Source organism: Dromiciops gliroides, chromosome 2 (assembly GCF_019393635.1).
Source record: "Dromiciops gliroides isolate mDroGli1 chromosome 2, mDroGli1.pri, whole genome shotgun sequence".
Lineage (NCBI taxonomy): Eukaryota > Metazoa > Chordata > Mammalia > Microbiotheria > Microbiotheriidae > Dromiciops > Dromiciops gliroides.
In genome coordinates, this window is record NC_057862.1 from 97,513,095 (window position 1) to 97,537,508 (window position 24,414).

Consider the following 24,414-nt stretch of genomic DNA (forward strand, 5'->3'; position numbering starts at 1 on the left):
CAGTGTTCAAGGGAGGAAAGTTTTCCCCAAATCCTATATTGAATTTTCCCCAGGTATGGACTCTCCAGTGAATTTACCAAAACAGTCAGCTTCAAAAGCATAGTTGTATTTGCAATCTTTTTTCCTGATCCTTAGAGCTCAATTTATATTTCTATCTAAACATAAGAATCTGGAGTTCTTTGTCTCACTGATTAAGACCCCTTGCCTTTTCTTAAGGTTATAGAATTATCTTACAACCTCCCCCCAAGCAGCCTGTGAGAACTCTTACAGCAAGTCTACCTTATTTGACTATACTTATGCTGGAGGAAAGCAGTGCATTTTTATCAGCGACCTCTTAGTTTCTTGGCTTTTTCCTGGGGAGTGAGAATATACACCCCAGTGATTGAGGGGATGAACAAGGAATACCTTGTAAAGCAGGATTGTACATGAAGACACTTCTCTGATGTACACAAAGGTTGTGCTGTAGTATTAATAATTAGTAACTCTTCAACAAGATTGTATAAGAAACTTTGAGTATGAGGAATTGAAAGTATTCATGTAAATCCAAGGGTTCAAGATATTTTTAAGCTTTAAAGCATATACTTTTCTAAATCACTACCATCTGTCATTGGCTATGAGATTTCTCATTTCTTTCTTCTTCAACCCTGCCTTGATTCAAATTTTGAACCCCAATATTATTCTGTGTTATAGAACATTGTACCTGACTAGGATCCCTCTATCTTTTATCAGGAAAAATAAAATTGAAACCTACTTTGAACCTGCTGCTTCTTTTGTTATCATTCAAGATAAATTGATCATCTATATATAGCTGTGCTTCTATAATTAATTCCTGCTCAGGAAGATGATAGTCCAAACAAGAAAACATACAGGATACAAATTGGAAGGAAACAAAAATGATATTCTCATTACTGACATATACATCGTAATTTGGTATTTACAAAGTGGTTTTTTTTTTTACAAATGACAACCCAAGAATAACTTAATGTAACTCCCATTATATAAGTGGTCTAAGAAAAGAGCAAGAAGTTGTAGTGACTTGCTCAGTTAGGTTAGCTGACTTACCTAGTGTTACATATAAGTCTAGCAGTCAGGGTTAAGATTAGAACTCATGGCCCATTAAGCCTATGATTTCCTGTCCTAGGCTCAGGCCTACTGAATCACTTGTCCTCTTGTGGCTAATTTTATCTATTTAGAAAGCCAGACATACAGAAAGATATCTGGCTTCTTCCAGTTAAAAATGCTTTCAAATATGGATTATATTCTTTCTTCCTTCTCTACAAATAGCAACTTCTTGACTTAATGTTCCAAAAATTTAAGGCCAGTGAAAACCTTTGAGATTTGCCCAAACAGGAGAGAAGTACTTAATGAATGCACTTAATATTTAGGCAAGCTTCAAATAGCTTTCCTCAGGCAGCCTAGGGAAATTCAGCAGCTTTTCATTAATTTTCAGAATGCCATCTTTTTCTCTCTGTTTTTGTTTGATTCTGTTGGCTTTCATATTATTAAGTAGCCTGTAAGATTGCTGACCCCAGTGACCATTATCAAACTCTAGAGCCAGACCTCCTGCAGGAGGGTTCAAAGCCTAAGTACCTTCCAGAGAAGTAATTAATTTATCAAACATGTTACAAAATAAAAGCAGAAAAGAGAGAGAGAAAGCAAAAGTTAAAAGCAGGGAAATTCAAACCAAGAACCATCACTAGCTTGATGGTGCTTCATAAGTTTATACAAATATTCTATTTGTATAGTAACTAGTTAGAGAATGGCCAATGGGCTAAATCACAAAATGGAAACTTCAATGGAGTCATTTGCTTTAATATTTTCTATTAGAAGATTTAGCAATAGAAAGACTTTTTGAGTTGGAATAGTTTAATCTCCTCAATTTATAGCTGAGGAAAATGAAGCCTAAAGATGTGACCAGGTCACAAAGATATTAAGAACCACCCATAGCATTCAAATATGCATCTTCTGATGTCAAATGAACTTAGATTTTCTTATTCTTTGCTAGATAAGCCTGGCCAAAAATCCAACCTCAGTCAACTCTTCTAGGTTCTTTCTCTAATCAGGGAATAAGACATATATTTGGTGAATGGTAGACTCTTGACCAAATAAATTCAATATGTTTGGTAGGTTTTTCCTATTTGACCTGATTGTGGCCAAAAAGGAATTGGGGATTCTTCATGGTGATCACACTTGTCTCACACACTATGGTAATATGATTCCAGGATGAGGCATGACAATCAGAAGCAAGAACATAGAAACAGAGGTTTTATGTTGATAAATGGTAGTGATGGTGATGTCATTAGCTGACATAGGATCTAGGGACAGAGACAGATTCAAGAGTCAGCAAAATAAAAATGAGACAGGAAAAAGGAAGGTTTAACAGTTGGGAAAAGAACTTGTTGAAATATGTTATATTCAGAGACCTGGCATTCCTTTAGGCTGGAGTACTCAGTACTCTTACCACCCTGCCCTATCTCCCACATTCTTCCCCATTTTTTATTTTGTGGGGCAATGAGAGTTAAGTGACTTGCCCAGAGTCACACAACTAGTAAGTGTCAAAGGTCTGAGACTAGATTTGAACTCAGGTCCTCCTGAATCCAGGGCCAGTGATTTATCCATTGCTCCACCTAGCTCCCTGATAGCTATACCTGATGCCACATTCTTATTAGCTCTAATTGGCTACCAGTGTTGGAATATCTGGTTTACTTCAGTTCCTTCTGAATGGGGGGAGAAATGTTTTGCAAAGTTTCCATCCTTGAGAATTCTCAGAGCTTTTTATCTTATCCTAGAAGAGCATGGAATCCAGGTTACAAGGTCTCATTTAAAGTGTCTTGTTTAATCTAGGCTCGACCTAGAAAACAGAATCTGAAAATCTTCCATGGTACTGGATAAAGTCTTTAGTGTAACAGCATAGGATGAACACAACGTAAGGTAGTTTGTAAAAGGAAACTAGAATTTAGGACAATAGAGAACCAGAGGTCAAAAACATGTTTGTATGTTATAGTGATGTTTTTGCAGTAATAAAAGAATAGCACTGAGTATCAGAAGACCTTTAACAGAATTCTGAACAAAGAAGTACTGGGCTTTGAGTATAATAGATATAACTATAAGCTAATAATAATAATATAATAATATAATAATAAGCTAGCATTCAGAACCCAGGATGGACTATTACTTAGTTATGGAAACCACTTTATGCTATCTACTTGCCTAAGAGTGACTGGCACATGCCAAATCCTTAATAAATATTTGATTTAGACCCGACATTTTTTCTTCTTTTCTAGCTCTCTGGTCTTACAACAATTGACTTCTGTTTTCTGGTCTTCAAATTCTTTATAACATTATCTAGCTAGACACAATGACTCCAAGTCCTCTTCTAGATATTGATGCTATTATCTGCAGTGATTCACTTAAAAAGAATATCTTATTTCAGTATAGTATGGTAGTCCAGGTTTCAAGAAGATTTCATTTTTCATCAATGTTGAGAACTAAATAGCATAACATTGATGGACAATTGAATGACTGTCAACACGTTTAGCTATTCTGTCTTTCCAGTGCTCAGATGCTAATCGCAGAAGACAAATAATGCATAGAGAAACAGGAAGGCATTAAAAATTAAGGTGAAGGGCAGCTAGGAGGCACAGTGGATAAAACACTGGCCCTGGATTCAGGAGGACCTGAGTTCAAATCCAGCCTCAGACACTTGACACATACTAGCTGTGTGACCATGGGCAAGTCACTTAACCCCCATTGCCTGCAAAAAATAAATTAAGGTGAAAAAGGGAGTTTAGGAGTGAAGTTCAATGGTAAGAACTAACCTGGAAAGGGAAAAGGATGCTGAACATTGGCAACCTTTGAAGGAAAAATTAAGAAGCAGGATAGCATGTAAAACATCTCTGACACTCTGACACTGAAGCCATGTAATATTCTGGAAACTTCTAAGAACAATTGTGATATGACTAACAACATTTCTTAAACCCTCTAAGGTAATTGCCTGCCAGAATATAACTGAAAAGTGATTTCAGTTTCCTGACACTTCTCCTTTCCAGAACATCCTATTCCCCCCACAACTTATTAAAATGGAAGATGTGGAGGATGAGATGCTTTGTTAAGATGGGTAATGAGGGATAACCTTAGTACTTAGGGGTACTTAAGCATACTTAAGGGTACTTTGGGGGTACTTAAGCATATTAAGGGTACTTTGGGGTACTTAAGGGTACTTATGCATACTTAAGCGTACTTAGAGGTACTTAAGCTTACTTAAGGGTACTTAGGGGTGCTTAAGCATACTTAAGGGCACATAGGGGTAATTAAGCATACTTAAGGGTACTTAAGCATACTTAAGGGTACATAAGCATACTTATAGGTGCTTAAGGGTACTTAAGCATACTTAAGGGTACTTAAGCATACTTAAGAGTACTTAAGGGTACTTAAGCATACTTAAGGGTACTTAAGGGTGCTTAGGAGTACTTAAGCATACTTAAGGGTACTTAGGGGGTACTTAAGGGTACTTAAGCATACTTAAGGGTACTTAGGGGGTACTTAAGGGTACTTAAGCATACTTAAGGGCACTTATGGGTACTTAAGCATACTTAAGGGTACTTAAGGGTACTTAAGCATACTTAAGGGTACTTATGGGTACTTAAGCATACTTAAGGGTACTTAAGCATACTTAAGGGTACTTAGGCATACTTAATGGTACTTAAGGGTACTTAAGCATACTTATGGGTACTTAGGAGTACTTAAGCATACTTAAGGGTACTTATGGGTACTTAAGCATACTTAAGGGTACTTAAGCATACTTAGGGGTACTTAGGTGTACTTAGGGGTACTTAAGCATACTTAAGGGTACTTATGGGTACTTAAGCATACTTAGGGGGTACTTAGGGGTACTTAAGCATACTTAAGGGTACTTATGGGTACTTAAGCATACTTAGGGGTACTTAGGGGTACTTAAGCATACTTATGGGTACTTATGGGTACTTAAGCATACTTAAGGGTACTTAGGGGTACTTAAGTATACTTAGGGGTACTTAGGAGTACTTAAGCATACTTAAGGGTACTTAAGGGTACTTAAGCATACTTATGGGTACTTAAGGGAACTTAGAGGTGCGTAAGCATACTTAAGGGTACTTAAGGGTACTTAGGCATACTTAAGGGTACTTAAGGGTACTTAAGCATACTTAAGCATACTTAAGGGTACTTAAGCATACTTAAGGGTACTTAAGGGTACTTAAGGGTACTTAAGGGTACTTAAGCATACTTAAGGGTACTTAAGGGTACTTAAGCATACTTAAGGGTACTTAGGGGTACTTAAGCGTACTTAAGGGTACTTATGGGTACTTAAGGGTACTTAAGGGTACTTAAGCACACTTAAGCATACTAAAGGGTACTTAAGCATACTTAAGGGTACTTAGGGGGTACTTAAGTATACTTAGGGAGTACTTAGGAGTACTTAAGCATACTTAAGGGTACTTAAGCATACTTAAGGGTACTTATGGGTACTTAAGCATACGTAAGGGTACTTAAGCATACTTAGGGGGTACTTAGGGGTACTTAAGCATATTTAAGTATACTTAGGGGTACTTAGGAGTACTTAAGCATACTTAAGGGTACTTAAGCATACTTAGGGGGTACTTAGGGGTACTTAAGCATACTTAAGGGTACTTAGGGGGTACTTAAGCATACTTAAGGGTACTTAGGGGTACTTAGGGGGTACTTAAGCATACTTATGGGTACTTATGGGAACTTAGAGGTGCTTAAGCATACTTAAGGGTACTTAAGGGTACTTAAGCATACTTAAGGGTGCTTAAGCATACTTAAGCATACTTAAGGGTACTTAAGCATACTTAAGGGTGCTTAAGCATACTTATGGGTACTTAAGGGAACTTAGAGGTGCTTAAGCATACTTAAGGGTACTTAAGGGTACTTAGGCATACTTAAGGGTACTTATGGATACTTAAGCATACTTAAGGGTACTTAAGGGTACTTAAGCATACTTAAGGGTACTTATGGATACTTAAGGGTACTTAAGGATACTTAAGGGTACTTATGGGTACTTAAGGGTACTTAAGGGTACTTAAGCATACTTAAGGGTGCTTAAGCATACTTAGGGGTACTTAGGGGTACTTAAGCATACTTAAGGGTACTTATGGGTACTTAAGCATACTTAGGGGTACTTAGAGGTGCTTAAGCATACTTAAGGGTACTTAAGGGTACTTAAGCATACTTATGGGTACTTAAGGGAACTTAGAGGTGCTTAAGCATACTTAAGGGTACTTAAGGGTACTTAAGCATACTTAAGGGTACTTAGGGGGTACTTAAGCATACTTAAGGGTACTTAAGCATACTTAAGCATACTTAAGGGTACTTATGGGTACTTAAGGGTACTTAAGGGTACTTAAGCATACTTAAGGGTACTTAGGGGGTACTTAGGGGTACTTAAGCATACTTAAGGGTGCTTAAGGGTACTTAAGGGTACTTAAGCATACTTAAGGGTACTTAAGCAAACTCAAGGGTACTTAAGGGTACTTATGCATACTTAAGGGTACTTAAGGGTACTTAAGCATACTTAAGGGTACTTATGGGTACTTAAGGGTACTTAAGGGTACTTAAGCATACTTAAGGGTACTTAGGGGGTACTTAAGCATACTTAAGGGTACTTAAGGGTACTTAAGCATACTTAAGGGTACTTATGGGTACTTAAGGGTACTTATGGGTACTTAAGGGTACTTAAGGGTACTTAAGCATACTCAAGGGTACTTAGGGGGTACTTAGGGGTACTTAAGCATACTTAAGGGTGCTTAAGGGTACTTAAGGGTACTTAAGCATACTTAAGGGTACTTAAGCATACTCAAGGGTACTTAAGGGTACTTAAGCATACTTAAGGGTACTTAAGCATACTTAAGGGTACTTAGGGGTACTTAAGCATACTTAAGGGTACTTAAGCATACTTAAGGGTACTTAAGGGTACTTAAGCATACTTAAGGGTACTTAAGGGTACTTAAGCATACTTAAGGGTACTTAAGCATACTTAAGGGTACTTAAGGGTACTTAAGCATACTTAAGGGTACTTATGGGTACTTAAGGGTACTTATGGGTACTTAAGGGTACTTATGGGTACTTAAGGGTACTTAAGGGTACTTAAGGGTACTTAAGCATACTTAAGGGTACTTAAGGGTACTTATGGGTACTTAAGCGTACTTAAGGGTACTTAAGCATGCTTAAGGGTACTTAAGGGTACTTAAGGGTACTTAAGCAAACTTAGGGGGTACTTAAGCATACTTAAGGGTACTTAAGCATACTTAAGGGTACTTAAGCATACTTAAGGGTACTTATGGGTACTTAAGGGTACTTAAGCATACTTAAGGGTGCTTAAGGGTACTTATGGGTACTTAAGGGTACTTAGAGGTACTTAAGCATACTTAAGGGTACTTAGGGGTACTTAGGCATACTTAAGGGTACTTACACATACTTAAATGTATTTATTCATACTTTGGGTACTTATTGGTACTTAAGTATACTTAAGCATACTTAAATGTGTTTAAGCATACTTATGGGTACTTAAGCATATTAAGAGTACTTATGGGTACTTAAGCATACTTGAGTGTACTTTGTACTTTTGGGTACTTAAGCATACTTAAGAATACTTATGGGTATATAAGCATACTTATGGGCACTTATGGGTACTTAATCATACTTACGCATACTTAAGGGTACTTATGGGTACTTAAGCATACTCAAGTGTACTTATGGGCACTTAATCGTGCTTGAGGGTACTTATGGGTACTTAAGCATACCTATGGGTACTTAAGCGTACTTATGGGTACTTACACATACTTAAGTGTACTTATACATACTTTTGTACTTAAGGGTACTTTTAAGTATACTTAAGCACTTACTTATATTTATACTTATATACTTATATATGAGTACTTATATGTACTTAAGCATACTTAAGGTTACTTATTCAAACTTAAGCGTACTTATGGGTACTTGTAAACTTACTTAGGGGTACTTAAGGGTACTTAAGCATACTTAAGGGTACTTATGCATACTTAAGCATACTTAAGGGTACTTATGCATACTTAAGCATACTTAAGGGTACTTAAGCATACTTAAGGGTACTTTGGGGGTACTTAAGGGTACTTAGGGGGTACTTAGGGGGTACTTAAGTGTACTTAAGCATACTTAAGGGTACTTAGGGGTACTCAAGCATACTTAAGGGTACTTTGAGGGTACTTAAGTGTACATATGCATACTTAAGGGTACTTAGGGGTACTTAAGGGTACTTAGGGGTACTTAAGCATACGTAAGCATACTTAAGGGTACTTAGGGGTACTTAAGGGTACTTATGCGTGCTTAAGCGTACTTAATGGTACTTAAGAATACTTAAGGGTACTTTGGGGGTACTTATGCATACTTATGGGTACTTAAGCATGCTTAAGGGTACTTAAGGGTACTTAAGGGTGCTTAGGGGTACTTAACCATACTTAAAGGTACTTAGGGGTACTTAAGGGTACTTATGCATACTTATGGGTACTTAACCATACTTATGGGTACTTGTGTGTACTTAGCATACTTAAGGATATATATGCTTATATATAAGTTATAAGTATATATATAAGCATATATATACCCTTAAGTATGCTAAGTACACACAAGTACCCATAAGTATGGGTACTTATATATAAGTACTTACTTATATTTATACTTATATACTTATATATATGAGTACTTATATATACTTAAGCATACTTAAGGTTACTTATTCATACTTAAGCCTACTTATGGGTACTTGTGTGTACTTAGGGGTACTTAAGGGTGCTTAAGCATACTTAAGGGTACTTTGGTGTACTTAAGGGTACTTAGGGGGTACTTAAGTGTACTTAAGCATACTTAAGGGTACTTAGGGGTACTTAAGCATACTTAAGGGTACTTTGGGGGTACTTAAGGGTACTTATGCGTACTTAAGGGTACTTAAGCATACTTAAGGGTACTTACGGGGTGCTTGAACATACTTAAGGGTACTTAGGGGTACTTAAGGGTACTTATGCGTGCTTAAGCGTGCTTAAAGGTATTTAAGCATACTTAAGGGTACTTGGGGGTACTTAAGGGTACTTAGGCATACTTAACGGTGCTTAGGCGTACTTATGGGTACTTTTGTGTACTTAGCGTACTTAAGGGTACTTGGGGGTACTTAAGCATTCTTAAGGGTACTTTGGGGTACTTAAGGGTGCTTATGCATACTTAAGCGTACTTAAGCGTACTTAAGTGTACTTAAGGGTACTTAAGGGTACTTATGCATACTTAAGGGTGCTTAGGCATGCTTATGGGTACTTTTGTGGACTTAGTGTACTTATGGGTACTTAGGGGGTACTTAAGCCTACTTAAGGGTACTTATGCGTACTTATGAGTACTTGTGTTTACTTAGGGGTGCTTAAGTATACTTAAGCATACTTAAGGGTACTTAGGGGGTACTTAAGGGTGCTTAGGGGTACTTAACCATACCTAAAGGTACCTAGGGGGTACTTAAGGGTACTTAGGGGTACTTAAGGGTACTTATGCATACTTAAGGGTACTTAGGGTAACTTAAGGGTACTTATGCATACTTAAGGGTACTTGGGGGGTACTTAAGGGTACTTAGGCATACTTAACGGTACTTAGGCGTACTTATGGGTACTTTGGGGGTACTTAAGGGTACTTAAGGGTACTTAGGGGTACTTATGCATGCTTAAGCGTACTTAAGGGTACTTAAGCATTCTTAAGCATACTTATGCATACTTAAGGGTACTTAAGCATACTTAGGGGTACTTAAGGGTACTTAAGCATGCTTAAGTGTACTTAAGGGTACTTAAGCACACTTAAGGGTACTTAAGGGTACTTATGCATGCTTAAGGGTACTTAGGGTACTTATGCATACTTAAGCATACTTAAGTGTACTTAAGCATACTTAAGCTACTTAAGGGTACTTAGGGGTGCTTAAGGGTACTTAAGGGTACTTATGCATACTTAAGGGTGCTTAGGCGTGCTTATGGGTACTTAGGGTTACTTAAGGGTACTTATGCATACTTAAGGGTACTTGGGGGTACTTAAGGGTACTTATGCATACTTAAGCATACTTAAGTGTACTTAAGCATAATTAAGGGTACTTAGGGGTGCTTAAGGGTACTTAAGGGTACTGATGCATACTTAAGGGTACTTAGGGGTACTTAAGTGTACTTAAGCATACTTAAGGGTACTTAGGGGGTACTTAAGGGTGCTTAGGGGTACTTAACCATACTTAAAGGTACCTAGGGGTACTTAAGGGTAATTAAGGGTACTTATGCATACTTATGGGTACTTGTGTGTACTTAGCATACTTAAGGGTACATATATACTTATATATAAGCACTTACTTATATTTATACTTATATACTTATATATATGAGTACTTATATATACTTAAGCATACTTAAGGTTACTTATTCATACTTATGGGTACTTGTGTGTACTTAGGGGTACTTAAGGGTACTTAAGCATACTTAAGGGTACTTTGGGGGTACTTAAGGGTACTTATGCATACTTATGGGTACTTAAGGGTACTCAAGGGTACTTATGCATACTTAAGGGTATATATATACTTATATATAAGCATATATACTTATATACTTATATATAAGCACTTACTTATATTTATACTTATATACTTATATGTATATGAGTACTTATATATACTTCAGCATACTTATGGGTACTTATGCATACTTAAGTGTACTTATGAGTACTTGTGTGTACTTAGGGGTACTTAGGGTTACTTAAGGGTACTTAAGCATACTTAAGGGTACTTATGGGTACTTAAGCATACTTAAGGGTATATATAAGGACATATATAGGAGGGGTGGATTCAAGATGGCAGAGAAAAGACATTAAACACACAGAGCTCCTGACTCAATCACTCCCCAAAACAGCAACAAATCAAGCCCTGGAGTGGCAAAACCCACAAAAAGATGCCTGAGATTATTTTCCAGATTAAAGGGGGCCATACGGGGCTGCAAGCAGAGTCCAACCCCACAATCCGGTAACAAAGAATCCAGACACGAGGCACAAGAGGAACTTAGTTGTCTTCTACAACTAAGCTTACTGTCAGGTGAGAGGGCTGAACAGCTGACCAGGGCTGAAAGTGCAGGGGTGTCTGTGGAACGTAAGGAGGAATGCAGCTATCGCACCCCAGCAGGGAACCAGGAGGGAGGCCCAGATGGGGGAGGAGCACAGGTTCCTCAAAGCTAAGAACCACACCAGCTGGCTGGTTAACTAGCAAATAAGCTTGAGGTTACCTTCAGACCAGAGAACAGGCCAAGTGAGAGAAAAACCTTCCCTCCTTCAAACTGAAACACCTGGGTCCCTCTGAAGCTTGGTACAGTGTAGCTTGGAAGTAGGGCCCCACAGTCAAGTAAATAATAGCAAGATGAGCAAACAAAGAAAGTTGAGAATAATAGAATAATAGAAAGTTTCTTTAGCAACAAGGAAGATCAAGGTGCACCCTCAGAAGACGATCACACTCTAAATAACAGAGAAATGTGTAGAGAGGAATCTGACCTGGTACCAGGTGACAGAAGGCTCTCAGGAGGAACCTAACACAAAGATTTCCCCCAGAATCTGATTTTATTGTATTTCTAATAACCCTCAGATGTCAACCTACCCAAAGTAAATAAGATGAATGAACAAGAAATAATACAGCCACAGCCACAGCAGCAGCTTTGAGAGCTCTCAGCCCAGAAATGGTGAGGTGAGGGTGAGGGGTCAGACAATTGATCAGAAAAGGATAACAGGGACTCCTTTGCCCTTACAGAGTTCTGAGTCACAATTCCAAGCCCAAGAATAGCACTAGGAGCCCTGGTTGTAGTTACAGGAAAAAGAGAATGCTAGTATTTGTCCTGCAATGACAGAGATGAAAAAAAAGGTGACTGCCTTCAAGGAGCTCTTGGTGTAGTAGGGGGGGTAACATCCACACTGAAAATGCCCCCAAAATTGATGCTTAACAGATAAACGGGGGCAGAGGGCAGCTAGGTGGCACAGTGGATGAAGCACCAGCCCTGAAGTCAGGAGGACCCGAATTCAAACCCAGCCTCAGAAACTTGATGCTTACTAGCTGTGTTACCCTGGGCAAGTCACTTAACCCCAATTGCCTCACCAAAAACAAACAAAAAATAAAATATAAAAAATAAAATAAAAATAAACTAGTCAGTTGTCATATCAGCCCAGCTGTTTGTGTGCAGGAAGCCATTAGCTAGTTAGAACAAATGTGAACATCAATACCAAACTGGAAGGAATGACAGAGCCCAGAAGAAAACACTGTGGGGAACTATTAGAGTTATTAGAGTTCTTACTTGACCTGTCAAAATAAAGTATTGGCACAAAAATTTGGATAAGGGGAGAAAGCCTGATGATTATTGAATCTTATTTGATTTTAATTGTTGTAAAGCAACAAAGAAGAGCCCAGAAACCATCTCAGCCAGCAAACACTTGATCTTCTTACCACACAGGGGAACACAGCAAAACCTATTTGGAACATTTGCATAAAGTTATGGTACATGATGGGAAAGAATAAGCAGTGTCACTTCATAAGACAGTGAAGAGAGGTAGAGGGAAAAAGGAAGCTTAGTGTGTCTCAACTAAGCCAGGCAATCCCAAAAATGTTTATAAATTTTCAGGAAGGCAACAAATCAATGCAAAATTCAGTTTAATGTTTTTTTTTTTAATTCAATTAGCATTCATTAAATATATACTGTGTGTTAGGCACTGTCCTAGCCACTGGGGAGAAAAAGATTAAAAAAAAATCTCTGCCCTCAGGGGACTTACATAGTTTACCAACATTTAACTCAATCAACAAACATTTATTAAGAGCCTGTTATGTGCCAGGCACTGTGCTAAGCCCTAGGGAAACAAAAAGAGGAAAACTTAATACCTTCCTTCAAGGAGCCTACACTCTAGTGGGGGTGACAACAATGTAGACAAATCTATACAAAGCAAGCTATGTATCCTACAAGATATGTAGGAAATAACAGAGAGAAGGCACTGGGATTAAGAGGGGTTAGGGAAGGGTTACTATAGGTGGCATTTTAGTTGGGATTTAAAGGAAACCAGGGATGTAAGTAGTCAGAGAAGGAAGAGCCTTCTAGGTAAGATGCCCAGAGTGAAAAGATGGAGGAACAGCCAGGAGGCTAGCATCACTGGATTGAAGAGTACATGTTGGAGGACTGGAAAAGTAGAAGGGGGCTAAATTATGAAGGGTGGTGAATGCCTAACAGAGCTTTTTGCATTTGCTTCTGGGGGCAATAGGAAGCCACTGGACTTTAGTGAGTATGTGTCTGGGAAGTGATATGATTAGACCTGCATTTTATTTTATTGCATTTTTTTGTTTGTTTGTTTGGTTTGGTTTGGTTTTTTGTGGGGCAATGAGGGTTAAAGTGACTTGCCCAAGGTCACAAACTAGTAAGTGTCAAGTGTCTGAGGCCAGATTTGAACTCAGGTGCTCCTGAATTCAGGGCCGGTGCTCTATCCACTGCACCACCTAGCTTCCCAGTCTCTCATTTATTTTAATTTTTTAAAAGAAAGTGGAATGGCATTTAAGAAAGATGAAGGTGAGACAGGCGATTGGGCCAGACCAAGGACACAATAAAGAAATCAGTGCTGGAAGTGATCGTTTTGGAAGCCCTGAGGGGTCGAATTTTGAAATGTCTGAGAGCAGAGAAGAAACTAGATGACTAGGAAAAACATTATTACCAAAAAAAAAAAATGGCAACTAAGAGGACAAGTGGTCATCAATGTGCTTTCTCATTTCTATAAGACATTTATGATGATTTATCTACAGATAAATAATAATAAATAATAATAAGAGGCATTATAGCTTAGCTGGTAGAGAGCTTCCCTGGGTTCAAGTGCTGGGTTTGAATATCATCTCTGCTGCTTACATATGTGACCTTGGGCAAGTCAGTTAGTCCTTCAGTGCCCCAGGTTAGGGTTTCTTAAACTTTTTCCACTCCCAACCCCTTTTCACCTAATAAATATTTCTGTGACCCTGGGTATCTAGGTATATAAAAATAGGTATATGTAACCTTTTACTGTTACCAAATTTTTCATGACCCCCATATTCAGTTATGCAACCCAATATGGGTTGTGATGAACAGTTTAAGAAGCAAGGCTCAGGGGCAGCCTTAGAGCCCCTCTGGGATGTGTTTGCTCCTGACTCACATCAGCAAAGGTCCTGACTATGGACCTAACATGCAAACCCTTTCCCTAGAGTATTTGATAAGTGGATGTTGAGTGTATTCATGTAGACTCTGAGATGTCCAAGCTTGCAACATAGACAAATGTGACCTACTTATCTGAGCTAAAAAAAATCTTATTTCTCTAGTTTCCTTATTCAAGTAAAATAGGAGGAGGAGGAAGATGTATGGGGTGTAACTTCTGGTATGAGAGCTAACTAAACTAAACACTTTTTCAAAGTGTTTCACCCAACTCTCATCTGTAGCTCCAAGAAACTGTAGCATGTGCAGCATCCACATTCAGGTAAACCATCTGGACAGATGGGCTAAACCAGGTTGAAGGTAAATGACATGCCTCAAACTTGTCAGTGAATTAGAGGAATGTCTACCTCAAGCAGAATAGCAAATGGCAAAATAGGAGGGATGAAAGCAATTTGTTCCAACAGTCATAATGGAGGCTGAAACAGGCACTATGGAATGCTTAGAGCTTGATGAGACATCAAAAATTCCAAGGTCATTCACTGCATCCTGGACCATCACCAGTCACCTTAACTTTGGTTAAGTGGACTTCAATAACTTCAAGTGGACTTTGGCCAGTGGACTTCAATAACTCTAGAAGAGTGAGGCTCACAACTTTGCACAATTCTGCCTCACTTAAATCCAAATCACACTTAAGTCAAAACAACACCCCACGATGTCAACAAAAGAGGAATTAATGAGTCTTGTGAAGAAAGACTAAAAGATATGTGATTAGTTTTCATGGCTGAAAGATGAATTGCAATGTGTTTACCTATAGTTTTAACAAAATATCACATATAACATGTATGTTCCTCCTTCACAATCAGAGATGGTGATAGTGGAAGGGATCTATGTAGGTAACTGCCTACAAATATCAGAGGAAACAGAAGTAACTGTGATTTTAACTTCAAGATCTATCTTGCTTCAATCTAAGAAAAATTTGACACATTTTATCCATTTATGAAGGAAATTGATGTTAAAGAATAAATCTGTTTAAGATGTAGACAAACAAGTTATTCAGAATGGAATAGGCTTTGTTTCAAACTAATGTTAGCACAGTAGAATAGGAAGGGTAGTAAGTCCTCCAAGACAAAGGCAAGCAAGGAGAAGAACTGTTTCACTAGATGAGGGCACAATTATTTCCATCTTCACTGAAGCTTCATTCAGCCAGAATATTTAAGCAGCAAAAGCAGCAATAAAAGGACTCATGTTGTGGAGAATAGCCCCTACCATTATGTAAGGATAGATTATTTCCATGCAAAATAAAGAGGCAGTTAAGACTCTTAAGGCTGTTGACTATGGAAAGATTGTTGGATTTGAAATCAGAAGACATGGGTTTGAATACTGGCTATGCTACTTACTACCCATCTTTCCTTGGACAAGTCACTTAACATCCTTGTGCCTCAGTTTCCTTAGCTGAAAAATTAGCTTCAAAGATCCCTTGTAGCTGTAAATGTATTATTCTATGAACTCTGGTCGTCTTGGGTTGCTGAATTCATGTCCTTTGTAAAGACTAAATGTGTTCTGCTGGAAAGGAAGCCAGGAGTGTGAGAAATCAGCTACAGTTGGCACTATTCTGGAGTAAATTTATGATACCAGTTTGCCTTCAAATTTAGCAGAAATCTGCTTAATCCTGATACTAATCCTTCCACTGGGGTGTACACGTCCCATAGGAGCTAAGGACAGGACATCTAGTTTCAGAATGGGCCAGTGTGCTTCCCCATGAAATTTAAACTTTCCTCTTAGGATGTTTACTTGGAAACAAGATAGTTTGTGTCATTTTGGTCTGTCTTTTCCACAGTTTTGGAGCCTAACCAGTCAATCACACACAATGTGACTGAGTTTGTCCTCCTGGGTTTTCCTGGTCACAGGGAAATGCAGAATCTCCTTGATCTTAGTGGTATACATCCTGACTTTGTTGGGGAATGGAGCCATTGTCTGTGCAGTGAAGTGGGACAGGCAGCTCCACACACCCATGTACATCCTCTTGGGGAACTTTGCTTTCCTTGAAATATGGTATGTGTCTTCTACTGTTCCCAACATGTTGGCCAACTTCCTATCTGAGACCAAAACCATCTCCTTCTCTGGCTGCTTCTTCCAGTTCTACTTCTTTTTCTCCCTGGGTACTACAGAGTGTTTCTTCCTATCAGTCATGGCATATGGTCGGTACCTAGCCATCTGCCGACCACTACACTACCCCACCATCATGACAGGGAGGTTCTGTGCCACCCTGATATCTGCCTGTTGGGTGAGTGGATTCCTTTGTTACCCAGTTCCCATTGCTCTTATATCCCAGTTGTTATATCCACAGAAGTGTGGCCCTAACATCATTGATCACTTTGTCTGTGACCCAGGCCCATTATTCGCACTCATCTGCTACACCTTCAACTCCATGATTATCTTTGGACCATTCCTCTCCATCCTTGGATCCTACACCCTGGTCCTCAGAGCTGTTTTGCATGTTCCCTCTGGTGCTGGCCTTCTCCACATGTAGATCCCATCTGGTGGTTGTGTCTCTATTCTATGGCACCCTCATGGTCAATGAATTTGACTTCATAATTGGCAAAATCCAGAACGCATAATTAAAGAGAGTGTTAATGAATGTCCTGAAAATGAAAATGAAAGAGTGATGACAAAGAGCCACCATGTTTTCATCAAGAACATTCCATGCCAAACAAACCTTAAACCTTTTTTTTTTTTTGGCAAGGTGACCAAATGTGTACATTAGGGGAACGTTGTAGAAATAGTTTACTTAGATTTTAGCAAAACACTTGATAACATCTATCTTATTCTAATGGGAAGGATAAAGAGACATGAGCTAGATCAAAGCTTCTTAAACTGTGAGTCCTGATCCCACATGGGGTCATGTAACTAAATGTGGAAGCTTCAGAAAAATTTGGCAACAGTAGAAGATTATGTATACCTATTTTATAGGTATACCCTGTACATCTCCTTCCCTATCCCCTAAACCTTCTCTTCAGCTCTTCCTTATTACTGTCAAGGATATGATCATCCTTTTAGTTACCCAGTTTGAAACTTCATTGTCATTGTTGACTCCTTATTCCTGTATACACATGTAAACATTTCCCTGGGCAAAAAGGGGTCTCAAGTGGAAAAAGTTTAAGAAGCCCTGGGCTAGGTAATAGGATGTGAGTGTGTATGCGTGTGTATATACAGATAAATATAAACACATATGTATACATACAAATGCATAGATATTTATGTGTTTGTTTGGATGGATGTTTATTTATTTGGAACTGATTGAATGGCCAAACTGAAAGTATAGTCACTAATGATTGGATGTCAGTTTGGAAGGTTTCCAGTGGAATACTTCAGGGATTTTTCCTTGATGCTATATTGGTTAACATTTATACCAGATACTAGATGAAGACATAGATGGTATGTTTATCAAATATTTTAGTGATATGAAGTGGGAAGACAGAGTCTGGATTCAAGAAGATCTAAATATGATAAATTATTGGATTCAATCTAATAAGATGAAATTTAATAAAAACTTAAATTAAGTGTTACAATTAGGTTAAAAACAAACTTCATATGTAAAAGATTGGGAGTAGAAATGGCTAAGGAGAAGTTTTTCTTAAAAAAGATCTTGGGGTTTTAGTAGATTGCAAACTCAGTTCGAGTCAACATAGTAGCTGGGAAAATGAGTCTATGATACAGAATAAGAAAGTTATATATAATCCCTTTGTAGCCTGTCCTTGTCAGAATCACAAGGAGTATTATGTTCATTAAAAATATATTCTATTATGGCTTTTTTCCCTTACTTTAGTGATTTGATAATCTTCCCCAAGATTTAACAGTCCTTTCTTCTAAAAAAACCACAATTAAGTAAACAGATCAATAGACTGGCCATAATCTGACAACCAATATAATATCTTCTTCTTTTAGTCCCCTATCTTTCCACTACTGTGAGGATGGAGATAGATTTCTTTATCTGTTTTCCTTGTCCTTCATTGATTTCTTAATCCATGGAATAATCCTCTACTACTTTGATTGACTCTTCTTGGAATTTAAAGGTTGGTTGTTTTTTTCCCTTCCTGTCTGCATTCTTTGATGTTGGAGTTTTAAAATTTGACCACTATGTTTCTCAGTTACCTATACTTGGAATTTCTTTAGGTTGTGCTCTATGGATTCTGTAGGTCTAAATTTTGTTGCTTGATTCTAATATTTCTTGACAATTTTTCTTTATGATTTCTTGGGGCATAGTATTTAGGTTTTACTTTTCCCGGTGTTTTCTTGGAAGATACGTAATCCTTAGATTATTATTTTTTTTTTTTTGCATAGAACTCTCACGATTCTTTCAGTCACAGAATTTTGCTTTTTTTCTTACTCCATTATTTTTCCTTCTGCCTAAGAATTTTTACATTCTCCTTTTTTAAAGAGGATCTACTGATATACAGTCCCACCTTTTTTCTTTTTTTTTTTCTTTCTTTTTTTTTTTTTTTAGTGAGACAATTGGGGTTAAGTGACTTGCCCAGAGTCACACAGCTAGTAAGTGTTAAATGACTGAGGCTGGATTTGAACTCAGGTACTCCTGACTCCAGGGCCAGTGCTTTATCCACTGCGCCACCTAGCTGCAAAAAAAGGTGGGGACCTTTTTCCTAAATTCTTTAGTTTTTTACTATACATTCTGATCTCTTTCTTAAGAGCTCTAATTTCTATCTTATTTTGTAGATATTTCCATGTTTTTATTTTATTCTAAACCACCATTAGTTCTTGGAGTTACTCTATTGTTAATCAGGAGGTCTTGATGAACTTGTATTATTTTCATCTTTCTCAGAAAATTTTTTTCCATAAAAGTATTTTATTATTTTCCAGTTACATGTAGAGATTGTTTTCAACATTTTTTTTAATAAGATTTCTAGTTTCAAATTTTTCTCCCTCCCTCCCCTCCCTCCCCTCTCCCCAAGACAGCAAGTAATCTGATATAGGTTATATATGTACAATCACATTGAACATATTTCTGCATTAGTCATGCTGTGAAAGAAGAATCAGAACAAAAAGGGAAAATATCAAAAAAGAAAAACAACAACAAAAACAATAGAAATAGTATGTTTCAATCTGCATCTAGATTCCACAGTTGTTGTTTTTTTTCTGGATTTGGAGAGCATTTTCCATCATGAGTCCCTTGGAACTATCAAGTTGTTGATACTGTGTACAATGTTCTGGTTCTGTCTCAGAAAATTTTTGACTCAGTTTTCTTTGTTATAAAGATCCTGTCCACTGACTTGGGTCTTTTCCCTTTTAAGTCAACTTTTATCTGTCTTTATTAGTAACTTCTTATTGCCAATATTTTCCTTGCTGAATGCCTAGCATTTTTATTCCTTTTTCCCCCCAATCCTGGATTCCTATTCTCTGTTCTCTGGGATCACCAACGTTGAATGAGATCTATTTCCCTCAGAAGGTAAGGGTGACCACTTGGAACACTCTTTTAAGGAAAATCCAAGTAATCTCTGCAGTCCTTTCCTTTTTGTTTCTTCCTGTTTTCCCCTTTCTTTCAGTCTTCTCTTTCTGTGCCTCCCTCCCCCCAACTAATGCTGAAATAATTCTTTATTGGAAAAATCTGATGGGTTCAAATTGTTTTAGAACCAACATCACTTAAATATGGGAACTAATCCATTTGGAAAATAGTTGTTTAGAAAAATTCAGTTTAGAATTGGATCTGATGGGAATAACTTCCTAATATTGGGGGACGTTATCCAATGGGAAGCATACTTTAGCATGTGGATCTGTGCATTATCTTCCTCTGATGGAACCATGTCCATACTTTTCAAGAACCTATGGTTCATATACGTACACTGAACTGTTTATGTGTGAATTGATAATTAAGTTCACAATTTTTTAAAAATCAAATTTTTAACAAAAAAGAACCAATGGTTTCATTGGCATAGATACTTAAAAAGAAAGATTCAGCACAAAACTCCTCACCCACAATCTTTGGAATACGTTGGAAGACCTTGGTATAGGCAGAAATAAAGATTTATCATGTAATATCTAGTTTACTTGGTGATGAGTTCTTCTGAATTTTGGTTTGTCAATTTAGACCTGAAAGTGACTTTAGATGCCATTTAATCTGTCTAACCCCATCCCTTTATTTTTATAGATGTTGAAACTGTGGTCAGGGGCAAAGCTTGGAACCTAGGAGATTTGACTATAAATCCAGGGCACTATCTTGTAGTATAAGGCCCACACTGTTTCCCTTTAGTAAGGCAGTCTTCAAACGACAGAGTTGGTGGTTAATGTTCAAAGCCTTCACAGTTGAGAAAGAGTTTTCACAGCTTGTTCTCTATAGAAACAAGCATTTGGGGTCTGTTGGGTTTAGGGTTTATATTGCCCTCTAGTGACAGGTACCCTGAAATGCCGGACCCCCAGGGCTGTCAAAAATAAAATGGAAAAGTTGAGTTTGTGAATTGTCTCTTATTACCAAAGGAAAAGGTACCTACCAACTTTGACAACTCAGGCCTATGAATTACATGATGAACACGGGTAGTGCCTGCTGTGTAAAGCACAATCATCCTCTGGGATATATAAAGAATCATAACGTGTCTTCAATGAGTTTGCTAGGAAGAAAAGTAGAGTGTCCAGGCCTTTGACGACCTTTCCTGCTATTAAGATATGTCTCATCTTCTAATACTGAGGATCCTGCCTCAGTTTCCCCTAAATTGCCTCCTTCCAACCTAGGGCCAAGTACCCTAGGTCATCAGTCACATTTTGCCTCTTCTAAAGGTCATCTCTGAAGGGAGAGAATAATGCTTTCTCTGGGATCAAGGTTGGAAACCCAAAAGACGGCTTGATTTCTTCTGTCAGATTAAGGATCCAGGTCAGGGAGAGGGTTATCCTGAAGATTCTCGAGTGTAGATGCTAGGAAAGACCCAGGTTAAAAGGTCTCGGGCCCCTCCGCCACTTTGGGACAGGTTGGCTTTGGGATTTACAGAAAATACGACCCACACTGCACCAGAGTCCGTGGGGTGAGCCACCTCTCTCCTCCTATCCGACCCCTCCCCCACCCCGGGGTCCCAGAGGTAAGCGCTGCTGTATGTGAGCCCTGCTCACATGGAGGGAGCTGGTGGGCGTACGCAGGTGTCCAGGCCAGGACGAGCCAGAGAAGGAAAAAGGAGTGGGAGACACAGACACACACACTCACACAGACAGAGTGGGGGAAGCGCGGACCCGCCCAGCTCCGGACGCTCCTTGTTAGCATTGGCTACGGCCACCGCCTCCCGCCCGACCCGAGCCTGTTGTTGCACGATGTGTACATGGAGCTGCTTCCTCTCCCCCTGACTACTGCTTTGCTCAGGGAACCGCTGCGCCCAGGTATCCCAGCTCCTGCGGCTCACCCAGATCCCGGCACTCTGCCTGGTGGTCCACGCCAGGTGCCGCGCCAGCCCCGCTGCCGCAGGGGCTGCCTGGGGTGCCTACTACTGGAAGACTTGGTCGCCTGAGGGGGTGTGGTGGTGGTGGTGGTGGTGGTGGTGGTGTGTGTGTGTGTGTGTGTGTGTGTGTGTGTGTGCACGCGTGTGTGCATTTCGAGTATTTGCCCCCCACCCCACCCCCCTCACCCCACCACACACTCTCCTTTGCTTCCTCTGCCTTTCTGCCTCTGGCTCCTGCCGAGTGAACCATGTCTGCGAGAGGTGAGTCTGTGCAAGGGAAGGAGACCACTGCACCCTGCCCAGTGAGGGTTTGGAGCCTCAGAGGCTCAGTGCCGGGCGGGGGAGGGGAGGACCAACAGGGCAGGTGCACAAGGATTTACTTGCGGCCAGACGTACCTTGAAGGCCCCTTACCCTGCCCGAAACTTTGGCAGTCGAAATTCAGGGTTCTGGACTGACAGGGAAGCCGTCCCCCTTGACCTTGAGCCCAGGACGTCTGGGCGAACCCTCCGGGCCAAGGTCGGTGTACGGTTCAACTGTGTAACCTGCCGGCCAGGGCGGAGGTGTGGGGAATGGGGGATGGGTTTACTGCTGCGTGATTCACTCAGGAGCTGCCCGAAGGTTGGCCGGCAGGGGGGAAGAGATTTTTTTTCCCTCCCTTCTTGTTACCATTTTGCTGGGTGATGGAAAGAATCCAGGGCTCGATGCAGCAAGATTTAAAGCTGCAGTATGTGCCTCCCATCCCATTCCCTTTTTCCTCTTTTTCCAAGTAAATTTCCCGTTTGGGTTTCTCTTTCCGTTTTTTCCCTTCTTCCTGCACTCACTTCTTTCTGGAATGAAGGTAGTCACTGCGGGTGGAATTAGATACAAGGGAAAGAAATCAGCATTAGCATTCCTCTGCTTTTCAGCAAGGGCAAAATGACTGTATTTCTTGCCATCTGGAGCCAGAGATGATGCTGGGTAGAGTGGGTTAGTCATAGCTCAGTGGCTGTTACTATGAGTGAAATATTAAAGAGATCAAGTAATTCTGCAGCTTGTGAGCAGTTGTAATGAAGTGGTTTGGTTATTTTGTCATAATCACTTAAGGAAAATATCGATTATTTTTAGAAAGTGGGTTTGAAAAATGCTTCTATGTATAAGTGTTTCTTCCTCAGTCGCGATGGATTGGACTTGTACAAGATTTAAAGAACCTAAACTTTATTCCTACTTTGGGGAAAAATAACTTCAGTGCTGTTTCAGAGTTCATTCCAGGTCATGTAGTAGATTAAGAGACCCCCATTCTAATTTAAGGGCAAAAGATTTCACCTCCCATTTCTATAGTGGCATTGATTCTTTGGGCCACTTCAGTTTTGTGTTATTTGGTTACAATACATTTGAGGTGAAGGAAGCACAGAATTTGGACACTAGGAAAAATGACTAGGATTCATGTGCTTTGTAGACTGTGTGGTGGGTGTGGATGATGTTGGGAATCTTCAGGGGTTTTTGTATGCCTTTAGGAAATCAGTTCCAATGATCCCATGTATGTAGAAAGAAAATGTAAATAGTATAGTAAAGACCTGAATATAGTGGCCTTGACACCCACATGGAGACTTCTAACAGTGGAGGGCATATAAAATGTCTAATGCCCACATGTACTTTTTCTAAGGACAGAAGTACTTGTGATGCTTTCTTTGCCTTCCCCATGATCCTTAGTACATGGAAAGATGAACCCTGTTTGGGTTGAAGGAAGAGAGTTGTATTAGGGAATGCATGGGAGTACAAGCATGGGCTCAAGAAGCTTCAAGTTGTTTGGATTAGCTTCACCCCACCACTCATATGAGTATGAAGTTCTGAGGATTTTTCCAAAAATAATAATCCCTTTATCAACTCAATGGAGTTGTACCCTGCCTGGGTTAGGGCTGGGAACTTACACCCACTATGGACTAGAAAAGAGCATTATGATTTTGAGGAAAGGCCATAGTTATTTCAACCCCGTAGACTCTATAGGGTTTACACCTAGTAAGGATTTTAGACGTCATCTAATCCTAGCTCCTCGTGTTATATAGGTGAGGAAACTGAGGCTCGAAGAACCTCAAGACTTAATTTGCCCAAGATCACCTGGGAAATAAAGTAGACTTACCACTTGTTAAAGGCTTATTATATTTAGAATGTTCTTAGTGATCATTTAGTAATGGCATATAATTGGCGGTGGGAAGTGGGAAGCACCTCTAACCCTATTATTGAATTGGTTCTTTGCAGCTGCTTCTCTTTCTGTTTCGTTGTCTGGTACTAGTAGTTTCTTAGCTCCAAACACAATTTCATTTACTAAGATTTACCAAGTAGATTAGCCTATAAACCAGATGAAATAAAGACAGGGCCTTGGGTGTGGCAGATTTTCATCTACAGGAGAGAGTATGCACTAGCTAAGTGGTTTTGCACAGAGAGCCCTTCATGAGTCTACTAGCTTTGAACAAAGACGAGCTTTTTTTTTCCCAGTTGGGGGTTGGGGGGAGGGAGGACCAGGTGAGCAAGTATGTGCAGAAAAGTGCAAATCCATTGTTATTAATGAAAAACTTCAAAGAACACGGATGTTGACTCAGAGGAGCTATCTTTGTGTTGAACAATAGCAATCCTTACCCCTCCTCATAAAAAAAAAAAGCTATAGTTAAGATCTGGTATTTACTCCCTGTTCACACTTAGTAGCACTGAGGTCAGGAAGATAGATCTCTAAGTTTCCTTTCAGTTTTGAAATTCTTGATCAAGGAAAATAAAGCTTTCC

The 24,414-nt window shown here is 39.3% G+C and overlaps 1 protein-coding gene across 1 annotated transcript in view; it reads left to right on the forward strand.

Annotated features, from left to right (window-relative positions):
• The first annotated feature begins 21,798 nt into the window (after window positions 1–21,798).
• LOC122738349 (actin-binding LIM protein 1-like) overlaps window positions 21,799–24,414 on the forward strand; it is a 342,439-nt gene continuing 339,823 nt past the window's right edge. Inside the window, exon 1 of the mRNA XM_043980400.1 lies at window positions 21,799–21,919. Within this exon, the coding sequence (XP_043836335.1) occupies window positions 21,907–21,919 (13 nt within the window). The 5' untranslated portion in view covers window positions 21,799–21,906. The remainder of the gene's footprint in view (window positions 21,920–24,414) is intronic.